Raw genomic sequence first — 13,897 nt, 5'->3', positions numbered from 1 at the left:
TGTGTTGCTTTCACCATGAGGTCGCTGAACTGTCATATTTAAATGCTTTATGATAATTTGAGCACATGGGCACCATCCAGCATTTTGATTGGTTGATTAACGACTTGACCTATCTGGTCAATAAACACGCGTCGTGGGCATGGATAACATGGCGGATATCGTCTCATCGAGCGTTAACATGTAACTGAAAACATTTGCTTACGATAAAACTAAGTTGAATTTTACTTGCATTTCATAACAATTCAACGAATTTATTTTTTGTACGTTAATATAATCACTACTGAGTACTAATCAGCAATTACAACACTTCGAAAACAAGTAAGCTACCGTACCATGATCATTTGATACCAACAAAAAATAATGCATAATAAATATAGTGAATATTTTTTGTTGTCATGTGAACAGTTTTTTTGATTGACTGTAATTTTCCAACATTTCATGACGTAGAACCAAATTAGGGCCTTTCACTCCTTCTTGACGCCTATTTAAACGATTATACGGCATCTTGTCGCCAGCCACGAATGTCACACTAGACGAACTTAATCGACACATGCATTTTTTATCGACGCACGATGACACGCAAATCGAGACAAGTATTGTCCTTGCAACAATTTCGCGCAATACGTCACCGCTATATAGTGACTGATTTAATTTTTATTCAACATTAAAAACAAACTATAGTGAGTTGTTCTATGTTTGTATAAAAATAAAATAAACTACATTAAGATACACTAAAGTTAACCAACTAAACAGAATGCTTAATAAAGCTAACTAATATCACAAACACATATAGAATCACAATAAACTTGTACGATACAGTACAATACAATACTCTAACTACTATTGCTAAGGAGTGGAAAATCACATTCACATTAGAGTCATAACTATGGAAAGAATATTTTTATATTTGGTGGAGCTGCTCATATATCATTTGCATACATTTTTGTATGTACCGGGGGGGGGGGGGTATTGTGTAGTTTCCCAGCCAGTCTGACTCGAGTAGTGATTGGTTTGCTATTTCATTACATCTTGCAGCCTTTCAAACAGTATATTGCTAGACATGTATCAATTGTTGTCCATGTATATTCCTAATTGCTCAGTGAAAACTTGCAATTTCTTTCTGGCTGGTATAAATATATTAAGTAATATGTTTTCGTACTGAAAAGACGATACACAAATATCTTTTTTAATTAAATTTAACAGCTAATGGGAGCATATATGCTACAACCTCTGCTTACTTTTGACTAAATGTTTTTTTGTTTTTTTCAGGTGCAGAGCCAGAATTTTTTTCTCAGAAAGCAAAGCCACTGAAACTGCATATATTACAAAAGCATACTATTCGCTGCATGTCTGACAATTGTATAAAGTTTTGCAGGTCGTCTTTTTTTTTTTTTTTGAGAAGTGCTGTCAACCAAAGCATAAATATGTGTTTCTCTGTACATAAAAGTTTAATTTCACACGATTTGTTAATATTAATGTATGATAATAAAAACTTGATAATATTTTTCTGGATTCTTGCACTTTATTTGTATCATTGTCATATGAGAAGTACTCTTGTCCTTATTTAGAGATATTGAAACTAATTCAGGGCCACAAACTACATGTAGATCTGTACATATGAAGTACATGGGAAGTAAAGTTTGTTGACACATGTAATGTACACCAAGGATCATTGCAGTTTCTCAGTTCCTCATCTGGTGCTAGTACTTGTATGACAAACAGTATCTTTGCCCTGTTACTGTTTGAAATATCAGAAGTTTTTCGCTGGAAAAGTTCTGTGATTGACAGTGTTCTTGTATTAGGAATACAGTTGTACAAGGAAGTTTATCCAAACAGACACAACACTGACTCTTCAACATATTTGCAGATCTGATTTGCATACTTGCATGTCATTTTACCTGTTGTACTTGTTTGTTGCTCTCTGGTGTTCTTGCTGAGACCAGGATGGAGAGTGCTATAAACTTGAAAATGCCATAGAAATCATGTTTGCCAATTTACATCCATGCCAAAAACTGGACAAATTATATGTTGCAACTTTCAGTGTCATTCATGTCCTGTTTGATTGGATAAAGTTTTACGACTTGGAGGCCATTTTTTCCCTCAAAAATCTAAAAAAAAACGAGCTTTTTCTAGCTGTTAACACTCAGATATGTATCATCCAGTTTTGTTCAAAGTTGGTACAGGGACAGGTAATAATTGTTTACAAGTGCACATCGCATTATATGTTTAACAAGTTATAAATTGTCTCAGAAAAGCCAAATGAATAAATTTTTACCCCACCCCCTAAAATTGTAACACAACAATTCTGAACATTTAATAACTAAATTTTAATACAGCTCATAATGAATTAATTCACTCTGACACAAACTAAGTTCAATACAAGTTTTTAAATTTTTTTCTGAGCGGGGGCTATGACATGACATGTCATGTCTTGTAATGTTAAAAAAATCATATTCCTGACATGGTTATATTCCAGCTATATTACTATAAACAAAACTATATATTTTGAATTTGATAACTAAGGGGGACTGTGCCATGCATGGCTTGTCTTTACCAAGACATTGATAGGTTTGATGTCATCAGAATAACATTTTTGAAAATTATAAGTTATTGAACCTTGAATGCGAATTTGTTGTTTCTCTTGAGTGAACAATTGTATACAGCATTTGGTTGGCTGGGTTGCTGACTGTTTTTCAGAAAAGTGACTTTCTTTTCACTTTTATATAAACTGACCATCTTTCATAATGCCATTTATTTGTTTTCCCAGCATTAAACTGAATTAAAGTCAATGTTCAATAGATAATGACTTATTATTAATATTTTCCATGCATATTCTAGTGCCAAATCACAAAACCACAACCCATATCAATGTCTGGCAATATTGCTAAATTTTAACAATGGCCTGCATAAATTACTGTAAAAATTATCATATTTGAATAATTAGTTCTAAGAAACAGCAAGGTTAGTTGAATTCAGTGATTAAAAAAAATGTAGGTAGTGTAGGTAGGTAGTTTAATGGCCGAAAATAAACAGATTAGGATTAAGTTAGCATCGTAGTAAAGACTTGCAGTTTGTAGCATGAATAAATTATCATCTCTCAATACTCATAATTACCGTTCAAAAAGTGCTAATTGCATTTTTTTTAAAGTCGTGCAGAAAAACTCTTAGATCATGCTGCAACTTTAATAATAATTAAATTTACTTCCACAATCTATAATCAACAATATTCAAAAGATGTTGTAATCTATCGGCAGTAATGTGGTTTCATGATTGGTTATTGGCATTTTCGACCTATCAGGTCAAAGGACACTGGCAAGTAACTCATTGCAAAGAAAACATGGTGGATCCAATGTGCAAATGCACAAAAAATGTTGTGACATTAATGTTAGCCCTGGATCATCTGCGCATATGTGCAATACTATTTTCAAAATTGCCAATCACAGGGAGTTTAGTCTTTTTTTCAAAAAAAGTGCCAGATTTTGCATGATATCAAGTGCATTCTCCCATCACTGATTGTAAGCTTAAATGTCCAGATAATATTTTATTTTAATTTTTTTATAGATTCGGGGTCTGCAAAGCTTTCCTACCTTGTGATTTTATATTTGTCTAGCAGTCATATATACCCATATCAGGGATACATGTATGTGTATGTGTTTTGATAAAGTCTGAAAATAGGGATTTATGATTGACCTTCATGCATCTGTTCATCCGTATCTAGCTGTATCTCAAACACACACTTGGACTAAACTGCAGATACATCATACATTATATTGGCTTATGTGCACATGCATTTGAGTCATGATTTGATTCAAGATGGCTGAATGGTGGCCATTTTAGTGCTAAAAATTCATCAAAATCATTTCTGCCATTCCAGAACTGGATTTTGGTTGTGCTAGACATATTTGATTTAAACTTGGGATGTCCATCAGACATAATGGGTTCTTGATACACCTGAATGATGGCCATTTTGTTTTTAGTGGACATGTTTTTAGAGCCATATTTACACATTTGCACAAAATCGTGCAAATAAACTGGCTCAACATTGTATAATGTCTGTCACATTTGTGTAAATAATTATTAGGCACTAATACTATCAATCACTCACTAAAAACTAGGCGGGGACTTGTTATGACAATGACTTCATTTCATTTTATTATCTCACTATATTATCTCACTACAGGCCAATATATTAAACTATTTATGATTTCAACTATCATCTGAAGACAGGGTCCTGTCAAATCAAAATTCTGATGTATTCATGGCAATGATATACATTGTACTAGTATAATAATAATTATATTGTCACACCATACATGTGTGTGAATAAACAGCATTTCACCAATTATTTGTTTTAGAAATGAGCTGATTCAAGAGTAGATCTGACTTTACCTTGACTGGCCTGTTCCATTCATGGTTTAGGGAAGTCAAATGCTACCTGGGTTGAACATTGATCTGGTAACTCTTGTGATTGTGCATTCTTGCTTTGTCTTTTGTTTTCCCATTGACATTTATTTTACTATGTTTTCTGTATGTTACCAACTACCGGTATATTATGTATAAATATTACTAACAATAAGTGTGATTTACACTGTTTACTATACTGTTCATCATATAAAAATATACCAATATGCACCATTACTTGTCACAGCTCTACTTCACATCTTGCAGGAATTGTAAAATAAGATTTTATATTTGAGTTGTCAGAAAATATTTTTACTGTTGGGTCTGATCTATTGGTTATCACCATGCCCATAAAAAAAACCACTGCATGTTTAAATGTTTTACAACTGATTGTTTTGTGCACTGGCCATGTTCTAGCTGGTATTTTATGATTGAATGAGAATGAGTAATCAAATGGAAAACATGACAGTTTGTGGAGATTGGAAATTGAACAGTGCAAACTACAGCATCATACTTGGAATGCAATGTTATTACTTTGTATTCACTCTCACTCTGACATTTCATTTATCATGCAGGTGTATCTTAACCGCAGTTAACTTTATTTTGTTGGAAACCGAATTGCAAAATTGTGTAGTGAATGTTATAAAGCAGTCCTGCTAAACAAAATTGATTTATGAATTTCAAAATTGCAATTTCAATTATTAAATTTGTTCCATTAACTTTGTCCAAGACCATGCATGCTTATGCTTTATTCGTAGTATGCATTTTGTTACAAAGGATATCAAAATCATGTAAAATAATCTGTAAAACTATAGATTGTAAAACTATACATGATGAAGAGATTGTTACATGACAACCCCATGATATCACTCAGTTTTTAATTACAGCAATATCACAGGGAGTGTTGTGTCATAAATTTTAAATATCCCACAAGTAGCAAATAATAATGTGTTCATTCACTACTACTACTACTAGTTGTTGTATATATGTTGTTAACCCATTGTCAATAATTTCCTTGACGTTCACTTTGTGCACCATCTTGGAAGCCGTAATTTGCTTTGTTTCTATCTGGTCTATTCTTGGCTTGGCAGGATTTCACACCTACCTGATAACGTCTAATCAGACTACTAATGAAGATGTAAGTTAATTCACACCATAGTATTCACAGGATTGTCTATGCTTTGCTTATGATGCTTTTAGTACAACTAGTTTATTCTCTTTCTTAGTGATTTTCAAGCTCTGTCCATCTATATTACAAAAAAGTTATTTTATTTTATTTTATTTGAATTTGAACAATATTAGCTGAAAGCTGGTAATAAGTGAGATGCCAGATGTAAAATAACATTGTAATATTGTACTGACCTTTGACTTTCATAATTCTTCTTTTATCTTCTCAAAATAGAATTAATTTAATTCTATCTGCCTTTACACATTTGAGTAAATATAGGAATATATGCAGTAGTATGCCAAAGGTCAATGTAGTGTTGAAGACCAATTCTGTTTTTTGTAGTAAATTGAAAATGTTTTATGCCTGAAATGTTCATTGTGCTACATGATTAAGTATCAGTTATTTAACTGGGAAAATAAACTTTCATAATTTGGAAAAAATCAAAAAACAAATTATGCATTTAAAGTGCACAAATGTATTGATTGAAAGAAAAGATGATTAAGAGTATGGTTTACTATAGAGCACTATGTAGAGTAAGATGGAATGATAGATCCACATTGATGAGTGAAAGACTGCATGTTATTTATTGGTTTGTTATTTCCTTGACTGCGTTTGCAATGTTATTGTTGGTATTGTTGCTATCTTTTCTTTCATCACCGTTATTGGGTTGGTAGGGTACCATACGTATTTGGCCTGCACTAATAGTACGACCAATGAAGACGTAAGTGTCCACACTTGACATCACCTTTTATTCACTGTTTTACTCTTCTCACTCCTATGAATGTGATAGCAGTGTACACCCATTGCATGAATTAACATGGTGATGGATTCTAGTGTTTAGATACTGCATTGTTGTCTCACTATATACTATGTTCATTTCAGATTAAAGGTTCATGGTCATCAAAGAGGGGAGAAAATAATTACAATCCTTACAGTTATGGCTCTATATGTAAGAATTGCTGTGGTGTTTTATGTGGACCTACACATGCAAGGTAAAGATGCATTTCAAAGCTCTGTGGTGGTTTGCATAAAGTGTGAATGATGGTTGTCATACCCATGATCGGTGGTTGTGCCATACCCATGATGGCTGGTTGTGCCATACCCATGATGGCTGGTTGTGCCATACCCATGATGGCTGGTTGTGTCATACCCATGATGGCTGGTTGTGTCATACCCATGATGGCTGGTTGTGCCATACCCATGATGGCTGGTTGTGCCATACCCATGATGGCTGGTTGTGCCATACCCATGATTGTTGGTTGAACCATACCCATGATGGCTGGTTGTGTCATACCCATGATGGCTGGTTGTGCCATACCCATGATGGCTGGTTGTGCCATACCCATGATGGCTGGTTGTGCCATACCCATGATTGTTGGTTGAGCCATACTCATGATTGTTGGTTGTGCCATACCCATGATTGTTGGTTGTGCCATACCCATGATTGTTGGTTGAGCCATACTCATGATTGTTGGTTGAGCCATACCCATGATTGTTGGTTGTGCCATACCCATGATTGGTGGTTGTGCCATACCCATGATTGGTGGTTGTGCCATACCCATGATTGTTGGTTGAGCCATACCCATGATTGTTGGTTGAGCCATACTCATGATTGTTGGTTGAGCCATACTCATGATTGTTGGTTGTGCCATACCCATGATCGGTGGTTGTGCCATACCCATGATTGGTGGTTGTGCCATACCCATGATTGTTGGTTGAGCCATACTCATGATTGTTGGTTGAGCCATACCCATGATTGTTGGTTGAGCCATACTCATGATTGTTGGTTGTGCCATACCCATGATTGGTGGTTGTGCCATACCCATGATGGCTGGTTGTGCCATACCCATGATCGGTGGTTGTGCCATACCCATGATTGGTGGTTGTGCCATACCCATGATTGTTGGTTGAGCCATACTCATGATTGTTGGTTGAGCCATACCCATGATTGTTGGTTGAGCCATACTCATGATTGTTGGTTGTGCCATACCCATGATTGGTGGTTGTGCCATACCCATGATGGCTTGTTGTGCCATACCCATGATGGCTGGTTGTGCCATACCCATGATTGTTGGTTGAGCCATACTCATGATTGGTGGTTGTGCCATACCCATGATTGGTGGTTGTGCCATACCCATGATTGTTGGTTGAGCCATACCCATGATTGTTGGTTGAGCCATACCCATGATTGTTGGTTGAGCCATACTCATGATTGTTGGTTGAGCCATACTCATGATTGTTGGTTGTGCCATACCCATGATCGGTGGTTGTGCCATACCCATGATTGTTGGTTGAGTCATACCCATGATTGTTGGTTGTGCCATACCCATGATTGTTGGTTGTGCCATACCCATGATTGGTGGTTGTGCCATACCCATGATTGCTGGTTGTGCCATACCCATGATTGGTGGTTGTGCCATACCCATGATTGGTGGTTGTGCCATACCCATGATTGCTGGTTGAGCCATACCCATGATTGGTGGTTGTGCCATACCCATGCTTGTTGGTTGTGCCATACCCATGATCAGTGGTTGTGCCATACCCATGATGGCTGGTTGTGCCATACCCATGATGGCTGGTTGTGCCATACCCATGATGGCTGCTTGTGCCATACCCATGATAGCTGCTTGTGCCATACCCATGATGGCAGGTTGTGCCGTACCCATGATGGCAGGTTGTGCCGTACCCATGATGTCTGGTTGTGCCATGCCCATGATGGCTGGTTGTGCCATACCCATGATTGGTTGTTGTGCCATACCCATGATTGGTTGTTGTGCCATACCCATGATTGGTTGTTGTGCCATACCTATGATTGGTTGTTGTGCCATACCCATGATTGGTTGTTGTGCCATACCCATGATTGGTTGTTGTGCCATACCCATGATTGGTTGTTGTGCCATACCCATGATTGGTTGTTGTGCCATACCCATGATTGGTTGTTGTGCCATACCCATGATTGGTTGTTGTGCCATACCCATGATTGGTGGTTGTGCCATACCCATGATTGGTGGTTGTGCCATACCCATGATTGGTGGCTGTGCCATACCCACGATTGGTGGCTGTGCCATACCCACGATTGGTGGCTGTGCCATACCCACGATTGGTGGCTGTGCCATACCCACGATTGGTGGCTGTGCCATACCCACGATTGGTGGCTGTGCCATACCCACGATTGGTGGCTGTGCCATACCCACGATTGGTGGCTGTGCCATACCCACGATTGGTGGCTGTGCCATACCCACGATTGGTGGTTGTGCCATACCCACGATTGGTGCTTGTGCCATACCCACGATTGGTGGCTGTGCCATACCCACGATTGGTGGTTGTGCCATACCCACGATTGGTGCTTGTGCCATACCCACGATTGGTGCTTGTGCCATACCCACGATTTGTGGTTGTGCCATACCCACGATTTGTGGTTGTGCCATACCCACGATTTGTGGTTGTGCCATACCCACGATCGGTGGTTGTGCCATACCCATGATCGGTGGTTGTGCCATACCCATGATCGGTGGTTGTGCCATACCCATGATTGGTGGTTGTGCCATACCCATGATTGGTGTTTGTGCCATACCCATGATTGGTGGTTGTGCCATACCCATGATTGGTGGTTGTGCCATACCCATGATTGGTGGTTGTGCCATACCCATGATTGGTGGTTGTGCCATACCCATGATTGTTGGTTGAGCCATACCCATGATTGTTGGTTGAGCCATACCCATGATTGTTGGTTGAGCCATACTCATGATTGTTGGTTGAGCCATACCCATGATTGTTGGTTGAGCCATACTCATGATTGTTGGTTGAGCCATACTCATGATTGTTGGTTGAGCCATACCCATGATTGTTGGTTGTGCCATACCCATGATTGTTGGTTGAGTCATACCCATGATTGTTGGTTGTGCCATACCCATGATTGTTGGTTGTGCCATACCCATGATTGTTGGTTGTGCCATACCCATGATTGTTGGTTGTGCCATACCCATGATTGGTGGTTGTGCCATACCCATGATTGGTGGTTGTGCCATACCCATGCTTGTTGGTTGTGCCATACCCATGCTTGTTGGTTGTGCCATACCCATGATCAGTGGTTGTGCCATACCCATGATTAGTGGTTGTGCCATACCCATGATCGGTTGTTGTGCCATACCCATGATCGGTTGTTGTGCCATACCCATGATCGGTTGTTGTGCCATACCCATGATTGGTTGTTGTGCCATACCCATGATTGGTTGTTGTGCCATACCCATGATTGTTGGTTGAGTCATACCCATGATTGTTGCTTGTGCCATACCCATGATTGTTGGTTGTGCCATACCCATGATTGGTGGTTGTGCCATACCCATGATTGGTGGTTGTACCATACCCATGATTGGTGGTTGTGCCATACCCATGATTGGTGGTTGTGCCATACCCATGATTGTTGGTTGTGCCATACCCATGATTGTTGGTTGTGCCATACCCATGATTGGTGGTTGTGCCATACCCATGATCAGTGGTTGTACCATACCCATTATTGTTGGTTGTGCCATACCCATGATGGCTGGTTGTGCCATACCCATGATGGCTGCTTGTGCCATACCCATGATAGCTGCTTGTGCCATACCCATGATGGCTGGTTGTGCCATACCCATGATGGCTGGTTGTGCCATACCCATGATGGCTGCTTGTGCCATACCCATGATAGCTGCTTGTGCCATACCCATGATGGCAGGTTGTGCCATACCCATGATGGCTGCTTGTGCCATACCCATGATAGCTGCTTGTGCCATACCCATGATGGCAGGTTGTGCCGTACCCATGATGGCAGGTTGTGCCGTACCCATGATGGCAGGTTGTGCCGTACCCATGATGTCTGGTTGTGCCATGCCCATGATGGCTGGTTGTGCCATACCCATGATGGCTTGTTGTGCCATACCCATGATTGGTTGTTGTGCCATACCCATGATTGGTTGTTGTGCCATACCCATGATTGGTTGTTGTGCCATACCCATGATTGGTTGTTGTGCCATACCCATGATTGGTTGTTGTGCCATACCCATGATTGGTTGTTGTGCCATACCCATGATTGGTGGTTGTGCCATACCCATGATGGCTGCTTGTGCCATACCCATGATAGCTGCTTGTGCCATACCCATGATAGCTGCTTGTGCCATACCCATGATGGCTGGTTGTGCCATACCCATGATGGCTGCTTGTGCCATACCCATGATGGCTGCTTGTGCCATACCCATGATGGCTGCTTGTGCCATACCCATGATGGCTTGTTGTGCCATACCCATGATTGGTTGTTGTGCCATACCCATGATTGGTTGTTGTGCCATACCCATGATTGGTTGTTGTGCCATACCCATGATTGGTTGTTGTGCCATACCCATGATTGGTTGTTGTGCCATACCCATGATTGGTTGTTGTGCCATACCCATGATTGGTTGTTGTGCCATACCCATGATTGGTTGTTGTGCCATACCCATGATTGGTTGTTGTGCCATACCCATGATTGGTTGTTGTGCCATACCCATGATTGTTGGTTGTGCCATACCCATGATTGGTGGTTGTGCCATACCCACGATTGGTGGCTGTGCCATACCCACGATTGGTGGCTGTGCCATACCCACGATTGGTGGCTGTGCCATACCCATGATTGGTGGCTGTGCCATACCCACGATTGGTGGCTGTGCCATACCCACGATTGGTGGCTGTGCCATACCCACGATTGGTGGCTGTGCCATACCCACGATTGGTGGCTGTGCCATACCCACGATTGGTGGCTGTGCCATACCCACGATTGGTGGTTGTGCCATACCCACGATTGGTGGTTGTGCCATACCCACGATTGGTGCTTGTGCCATACCCACGATTGGTGCTTGTGCCATACCCACGATTGGTGGTTGTGCCATGCCCATGATGGCTGGTTGTGCCATGCCCATGATGGCTTGTTGTGCCATACCCATGATTGGTTGTTGTGCCATACCCATGATTGGTTGTTGTGCCATACCCATGATTGGTTGTTGTGCCATACCCATGATTGGTTGTTGTGCCATACCCATGATTGGTTGTTGTGCCATACCCATGATTGGTTGTTGTGCCATACCCATGATTGGTGGTTGTGCCATACCCATGATTGGTGGTTGTGCCATACCCACGATTGGTGGCTGTGCCATACCCACGATTGGTGGCTGTGCCATACCCACGATTGGTGGCTGTGCCATACCCACGATTGGTGGCTGTGCCATACCCACGATTGGTGGCTGTGCCATACCCACGATTGGTGGCTGTGCCATACCCACGATTGGTGGCTGTGCCATACCCACGATTGGTGGCTGTGCCATACCCACGATTGGTGGCTGTGCCATACCCACGATTGGTGGCTGTGCCATACCCACGATTGGTGGCTGTGCCATACCCACGATTGGTGGCTGTGCCATACCCACGATTGGTGGTTGTGCCATACCCACGATTGGTGGTTGTGCCATACCCACGATTGGTGCTTGTGCCATACCCACGATTTGTGGTTGTGCCATACCCACGATCGATGGTTGTGCCATACCCACGATCGGTGGTTGTGCCATACCCACGATCGGTGGTTGTGCCATACCCACGATTGGTGGTTGTGCCATACCCATGATTGGTGGTTGTGCCATACCCATGATTGGTGGTTGTGCCATACCCATGATTGGTGGTTGTGCCATACCCACGATTGGTGGTTGTGCCATACCCACGATTGGTGGTTGTGCCATACCCACGATTGGTGGTTGTGCCACACCCACGATTGGTGGCTGTGCCATACCCACGATTGGTGGTTGTGCCATACCCTCGATTGGTGCTTGTGCCATACCCACGATTGCTGGTTGAGCCATACCCACGATTGCTGGTTGAGCCATACCCACGATTGCTGGTTGAGCCATACCCACGATTGGTGGTTGTACCATACCCATGATCAGTGGTTGTGCCATACCCATGAACCGTGGTTGTGTCTGTGATTGTTCTCCACCTGGCTGAGTTTGCAGTAGGCTCAGTGGGGAGGTCACTGTCACTAGCGCAGATTCACTCACTAACAGAAGCACCTTGGTTACAGTCTACAGATGCCTATGCTTTACTGGGCCAGGTTGATGCATTCATTGTGCATTAAGTTGCTATAATGCTGTTATGACAAGAATTTTGAAACATGGAGTGTGGTTTCAGCAATTTGCACATTAAACAAATTAAGGATTGGTTAACACCAAGCTATGCACATTTATACAATACATATTTACATGTGTTTTTACCTGTATCCATCTCAATTTCTTATTGCTGTGTATCTACCTTTCTTTGATAAAATCTATTTACTTTTCTCTTAGCTTAATGGACAGGAGAGGTGTGGTAGTGCCAGAAATAGTCACACCAGACAGCACAACAGGATCAGGTCAGCCATCGCCTCAAAACTATGGAGCAACTACATTTACTGAACCAAGGGTGAGTATGTCTCAAAGTTACTTTAAAATTGACTGACTCTTACTGAATGTAGCTTTAGGTATTTAAGTTTGTCTGCAGATGGCTTATGTTTTGTTCTGTTTTGTTTCTCATTTTTATTTTTATTTAGAGTGATGGGGAAGACAGTGTAAGTGTAACTTTAATTTTTCTTGGTCATTGTTTTGATTAGTATGTCACATGTAATGGGTTGATATGGTGATTGCATTTATTGGTGATTCTAACCAGCACACGCTAACTGTGATTATTATTTTGGTCTCTAATCAAAAGAAAATTTGCAAAAATATTGCAGGTGGTCACATTAGTCTTTATACATAGGTTGCTCTTACATTATGCCTTGAGACTGCCTAAAAGGGATCACTATAGACAGGTGGTTTGAATATACTGGTAGATCTCGTATCAATTTAGGCACATGTTAATGCTCTTCGGTTGCTCTTTTACTTCCAAAGACCATTGATTGCAGTGTTATCGCTATCGCCAACACAAGACTTCAGCTTGATTCCTATATAATAATGGGTATGTGCATATCTAAAAAGTAGATACATATGTTATTGATGGAATACTGATGAACTGGTTGCCAATCATGTATTCTATCTTAGTAAACATAGTCATGTGACACAAGCAGAGTCAGTTCCTTCCCAACAGCACATTGGGTCAAATTGAAAAATTTCAACAATGTTGAATTATCCACTATATTCCAAATACGGCAAGGAATATGGTATGTTTATTTATGAGTGACATCTGTGGTACAATGCGATTGGTTATCAGGGTCAGTTCAAAGGTCATATGAATATTGTAACTAAGTTTGTGAAAAGAAAATCATATACATGTAGGAGTCAAGCTGGAGTATTGTATGGG

The 13,897-nt window shown here is 40.7% G+C and overlaps 1 protein-coding gene across 2 annotated transcripts in view; it reads left to right on the top strand.

Annotated features, from left to right (window-relative positions):
- Positions 1–13,897, top strand: part of LOC100374270 (palmitoyltransferase ZDHHC18-like) — a 66,569-nt gene that overhangs the window by 37,242 nt on the left and 15,430 nt on the right. Inside the window, exons 6-9 of one of the 2 annotated variants that reach the window (XM_085505150.1) lie at positions 6,188–6,290; positions 6,452–6,561; positions 12,910–13,024; positions 13,152–13,169. In XM_085505150.1, the coding sequence (XP_085361276.1) occupies positions 6,188–6,290; positions 6,452–6,561; positions 12,910–13,024; positions 13,152–13,169 (346 nt within the window). Of the gene's footprint in view, positions 1–5,436; positions 5,540–6,187; positions 6,291–6,451; positions 6,562–12,909; positions 13,025–13,151; positions 13,170–13,897 lie in introns of both variants that reach the window. The other variant, XM_085505149.1, reaches the window with a different exon arrangement.

The sequence above is a fragment of the Saccoglossus kowalevskii genome, chromosome 11 (genome assembly GCF_978046115.1).
Source record: "Saccoglossus kowalevskii chromosome 11, keSacKowa6.1, whole genome shotgun sequence".
NCBI lineage: Eukaryota > Metazoa > Hemichordata > Enteropneusta > Harrimaniidae > Saccoglossus > Saccoglossus kowalevskii.
This window is presented reverse-complemented; position numbering and strand designations above follow the sequence as displayed.